General features: G+C 37.8%; 1 protein-coding gene across 1 annotated transcript in view; it reads left to right on the forward strand.

Annotated features, from left to right (window-relative positions):
* Window positions 1–266: 266 nt before the first annotated feature.
* The window catches only part of LOC107705016 (immunoglobulin superfamily member 11-like), a 24,988-nt gene continuing 19,108 nt past the window's right edge, over window positions 267–6,146 (forward strand). The window contains exons 1-2 of the mRNA XM_016508130.1: window positions 267–270; window positions 472–635. Coding sequence (XP_016363616.1) covers window positions 267–270; window positions 472–635 — 168 coding nt within the window. The remainder of the gene's footprint in view (window positions 271–471; window positions 636–6,146) is intronic.

A 6,146-nucleotide genomic window follows, 5' to 3' on the forward strand; every position in this document is an offset into this window, starting at 1 on the left:
TACAACCAATTCCCATTAAACATTATTTCAAAACTTTGAGCTAGATTCACATTATTTCAACCACTTTTGCTGAATGTTGAATGTTGCTAGTAGGGATGCACTGAAATTTCGGCCGCCGAAAATTATCGGCCGAAAATTGCATTTTCGGTTTTTGGCCAAAGAGAAAAAAAGAACACACCGCAGCATCACTTAGACCTTTTTAAGATTGTCTGATGAATTTATTGCTGTCTAAAAATATGGATGAACAAATGAACAGATGCGGGATAATGAGTAGAATTTTATATCATGTTCATGTGAGAGTATGACCCGTTTTCATTATGTATAACTAATGTTCTCAATAATTGAATTGAGTGTATATATTACCTGTTGGCTGTGTGTTTAATATGCATGATATTTTTCACTCACGTGTGTGTGTGTGTGTGTGTGTGTGTGTGTGTGTGTGTGTGTGTGTTTTGTGTGTTTTCTCCTCAGTGTGTGTGCGTGCGCTGGAAGTGAGGGTGAGTCAGAGCAGCGTTCAGGTGGCCAGAGGTCAGGCGGCCATCCTGCCCTGTACGTTCACCACCAGCGCCGCTCTCAATAATCTCTACATCATATGGATGGTCACGCCGCTGGCCAACGCCAACCAGCCAGAGCAGGTGATAAACCAAACCACATACAGACATATTAATCTTAACCACACTTACATGCAATGTGCTGTATTTTGGGGTGCAACAATATTCAGCAGGAAACAATTCAGGAAAGTGCTTGATCATATCCATAAGGATTAACCCGACCAATGTATTTTCAGTCTGCATGCAACTTTTTTGACCTGGTGGTATGTAAGCTTCATAACTTAATATTTTTTCAGCTAAAACCATATTGCATCTGATTAATAACTTCTTAGCAACATGTGAATGTGCAAAGATTTAAATGTTTTACAGTGTTATCATGTTTTTTACTATATTAACCTCCCATTTTGATCATTAAAAAATTTAGAATTTTTTTCAAAATTGGTGTAATGCAAGAAAAACATTATGAATATTTGTGAGAAATTTTATTTGAATATATCATTGTGTGAAATTTATAGGAACATATAAACTGAGAATTACCATTGACTTTATTTAATTAAATTCTTTTGAGCTTATAACTCTTGATGGCTCAAAAACATCTAACTTTATGAAACCTAAATATTCATTTTCTGACAAAACAACAATATTACTCTGAAATGTTTTCAAACAAAATACATCAATTTTACTTGCATAAACTTGGACTTTCAGATGAAAAAGATAGATTTTTCATGCTGCAGTGGTTCATCGATATGTGGCGGTGGAGTGAAATTCAGTCCTAAAAGTTTGTGATATATAGGAAATAGGCTAAATATAATTTGCAAAAGTATTCTTGAGACTAATCTAACTCCATAGATGTACAAACGTCTAAATAACATCATGCGTAAAGCCATATTTAATATCCGGAACGCAAATGTATTGCTATTTTTTTAAATGGATATATCTCTTATATATATATAGTTTTACTAAAAACCATGCATTTTTTATGCATTGGTAGGGTTAATTGGAAAATGAAAAATTAGCAATGATATTATGAGGAATCTTTCTTTTTAACACATTCATTTGCTTAAATGCAAGTTCAAGAAAAGACACCTTCATTGATTTGAATGGGAATGATGTATTTTTGTTGCTTGCGGTGTTGATGGAGTGTTAACACAGTGTTTTTCACGTTTCATATTTCATGGTTTCCATTTTTAGTACATTTGTTTTTTCCCTCTCAAGTCTCTCTTTGAAGACAGCATGTGACTGTAGACTTCCTGTTGAGATTTTGCACCTTCCCTATGTTCATTAACGGACTGAGAAAGCTGAAGAGAAGGGCAGAAATCATGAGCGTGTCGGTCGGATGCTGAGACAGAGCCAGTGATTCATTTACTTAAAACGTGACCTTCATCTGACTTTGTGCACGGATGCAGTTCAGCGCCCCGTAAACACACACCAGAATGACCAGCAGCCCTCCACAAACATTCCCATGTTTACTGCTGGACTGTATATACAGAAATGGCAAATAAATAAATAAGATCAAGAGAAACAGCAAACCCGGGTCACGGCACCAGAAAACAGCCGTAATTATTTTCGCAGGCCGTTCTAACGATTGTTTGTTTATGCTTGCTATATTAGAATATAATCAAGCAGCGCGTTCATTAGTATCAGACTAATGAGACTTACCTCGTTGAGAACGGTCATTTACACACGAGGAAAACGTCTCGGTTACTTGTGTAACCCTCGTTCCCTGAAGGAGGGAACGGAGACGTTACGTCAGTCGTGACTGACGAATTGGGATCTCGCCCGAGAGCCCAATCACCTACGAGTGTAAACTAAACAAGCCAATGACAGTTGGCGTGCGTGTTTCGCCCCCGTCGCTCGTGAAGCTCTTTTAGAATGGAAAAAATACTCTTTTAGAGAGAGCGCTGAAGCGCCCAGGGGAGGTCGCAGCGAGACCGCAGAATGGAAGCTGCAGCATGCCGAAGATGAGCAGCACTGAATGGCAACCCCCGCTGACGCGCCGTAACACCAACGCTAGGCTGTTTCCTGCAGACACTCTCGGAGATTCGTCCTTGTAGAAGGCTCGGCTCCGAAGCGAAAAGCTGATGTGCGTTTGCACGCGCTCTCCTTTTAGTTGTTTGTAGCTTTTTCTTTATTTTTCTGAAAGCTAATTTGAGAACAGCTCTGCAAGCGGTTTCGTACATCACGTGTTTGCTGTTGTAGTTATTCAGAGCTAGAGCAGATTAAAGATCAAGAATTCACACCTGAGCACCTCAGTTAGCACGAATAAACAGCGCTCAAATCTGATCGGATCAGCAACATTTGAAGCTTTTCAAGCTTTTTAACATAGCTGATATAATCACACACCGCCTCAAATTAACACTCGCCAAGCACCAAATGTGAGGAAAAATTAGCGCTGGTGAGTATACGAAAGAGTGTTACTCACCACTTGGCCAGTAACTTTTTTTTATTAATTCTAATGTCTGAGAATATGTTAAATTTAATAATAATAATAACAATTTAAAAAATATATTACAAATAGTATTATTATTATTATATAAATTATTATTATTATTATATAAGTTAAAAGTATTATTATTAAATACTTTATTTTTATAATTTGATTAATAATAATAATATAATTATTATTAACTAGTAATATAATAAGTAATTCTATATTTTTTTATATAATAATTATTATTATTATTATTAGTTAATCAAATTATAAAAATGTAACAAAAAATAAAGAAATATCACTATATGTATTTTAATATTCATATTTGAAATAAATAAATAGTACTAAAATTCTAAAAAATTGCAATTGTTTTTCCTGTTTTTTAAGGAACTAATACACATACAGTTTCATGTCTGGTTAAAAGTATTTATGGCCGGTGAAGTTTCTCTGTCACTAGCCATTGTTAGGTGTGGCAATGTTCTCCTAAGTTTCTCTCATAGTTATGAACAAATGTTCTTCCAGTAATGACAATAGAATGCTCATTCAAAGTATCTGGTCTTGAATGATGTTCTCAAAACGTTAGCACAAAAACATTATTTATACATCGTTCATGGAAGTTTTTCTAAATGTTTTTGTTTTTTTAATTAACTACTTGTTTCTGAACGTTCAGTGAACATTCTAAAGCAGGGTTCCTCAATAGGCGGCCCGTGAGAGAAAAAAGTTTGGCCCGCACTAATTTCAAATAATGTGGCATGAAAATTCAAATGCAGTAGGGCTGTGCGATATGGACAAAAAAAACCTATCGCGATTTCATCAATTTTGCGATTTCGATTTTAATCACGATTTTGACACACACAGACATGCTTTACAGTCATTAATGCATTCAGTGTGAATTTGAAACATATTTCCAAAAGAAAACCAATTAGAGCTTTATCAAAAAGCTGTAACATGTCTCTAGAACAGACATAAGGCAAAATAATCACTAAGTAAAGGTGTAACAAAATGTCTCTAGAATTGACATATGGCAGAAAAAAAACAAATCCCGTGTCCAGGGATTTTTTTTGCCATGCATTGGTCATAGAGCTCTTTGTGGCGTTGCCTCAGATGTTGAACTAGATTTGTTGCACCAAGTTCACACGTACTCCGTCTGCATTGTTTATCTAAAAGTGCACTTTTCCTTGTTTTAAATCTAGCCAAAAAGCCATGTGTTGACTGTGAAACAGTAGACTTTAATTATATGCATTTATGGTGTAATTACTAAATTTCCGTGTCAATCCATGTTATTTTTTACCGCGAATAATGCGCTGTCACTTTCAGTGCATGCAGCACAGCAGAAATAGACTCCGTGCGGAAACGATCGCAGCACTGCTGCAGACGCACCGCTCCTGGAGCGCACTGCCGGACCGCAATCGCGTGCAGTGTGAACGCTGTGATCCGTTAACATGGGCACGGAGAAAATACGCACCACAGACGGAGTGTGTAAACCTGGCGTTACGTTTGTATGCCCGCCCGGTCTGTTCTGTTCTCATGCTACATTTAGGCGCGCTGCATTCTGATTGGTTCGTATAGCATACTGTGGGAGGTCGGGGCGTGGAAAATCGTGCTATAAAGCGATTTAGAAATCGCGCAAGCTCAAATTGCGGTTTTTATGACGATTTCGATTAATCGCACAGCCCTAAAATGCAGCATCAGAAAGCTACATTAACTTACATCATGTCTCCACTGGACGCGAGCGGCGCGACACGACAAATCCCCGACAGTAAACTGCTGACTCGTTCTATTTATAACGTACTGACACGACGTTCAAATGATTTGCAATGCTTTGTCACGTCCAGTGTAGATACGATGTGACAGCAAAAACATGGCGAGTGTGTAGAAAAGAAAAGTGTACACGGAAAAAGATAACGCAAAATAATATTCAAACTCACATTAGACACTTTTAACATTGAATAAAGCACATAATCATTACCTAAGATTATCGCTGTCATATTTTGTATGTTGTTCCTGCCGTGATGTTGCAGAAAATAAAAACCGTTCCTAAAATAGAATCTTGTGTCGCTTATTGTCACGTGTCGCTGTCGCGGGTGGTTAGGACAAAAACTACATGGAAAAGATACTTTTTATCGCGTCGTGTCTGGTTGGGACACACGGTGTTACAGTTTGATCAGATGGAATGTTCCCTAAATGTTTGTTTTTTAAAAACCTGGATGTTTTGAAATGGGTACGTTAGCAAAACATTCCTAGGCTGTGTTTCTGTTAGCTGGGAAAATCTCTGCTGTAACACACTCTTGGGTCAGTTAGAGATGCATTGAAGTTCACATGCAAACTCTTCCTGATGTCGTGCTCTTCCTGTTTTCTTTACATGTACTGTCCACACACACACATCTGCGCACTGCCCTCTGGGTAACGCACACAAGTTAAAGCACACGCGTGTGGTCCGGCCTCAGACATGAGCAGTGTGGGCTTTTGTAGGGCTTCACACGCAGAGCGCAGGTTTATTGCCTCGTCTTTTAATTCCATCTGATTTATTTTCATAAATGACTGCAGGCCAAACCCCATTCACCTGCTGCCCACACACACACACACACACACACACACCTGTGTGTTCACACACTAGAAACAATAATCGCTTAATAACAAGTTCCTCATATTGATCTTGTTTTGGATGCATCCTGCTCTATATTTTTGCATTACTTCACTTTTTTTATGCATTCTCACATGCAAATAACGTGAAGTTCTATTGCACTATTAAATGTAAAGCAAAAACAGCTGTGCATTTTGGAATGCTGTATTGAGCATGTGAAGATAACCTGAACACACACACACTTACCTGTATTTAACTCTGTGAAGATAATTTGAACACACACACTCACACACACACACACACACTTACCTGTGTTTAACTCTGTGAAGATAACCTAAAGACACACACTCACACACACACATACACACACACTTACCTGTGTTTAACTCTGTGAAGATAACCTGAACACACACACTCATTTACTATTATATACCTGTGTTTAACTCTGTGAAGATAACCTGAACACACACACTCATACACACACACTTACCTGTGTTTAACTCTGTGAAGATAACCTGAACACACACACTCATACACACACACTTACCTGTGTTTAACTCTGTGAAGATAACCTAAACAC

Source organism: Sinocyclocheilus anshuiensis, unplaced genomic scaffold, assembly GCF_001515605.1.
Source record: "Sinocyclocheilus anshuiensis isolate Anshui unplaced genomic scaffold, SAMN03320099.WGS_v1.1 scaffold4049, whole genome shotgun sequence".
NCBI classification, from domain to species: Eukaryota; Metazoa; Chordata; class Actinopteri; order Cypriniformes; family Cyprinidae; genus Sinocyclocheilus; species Sinocyclocheilus anshuiensis.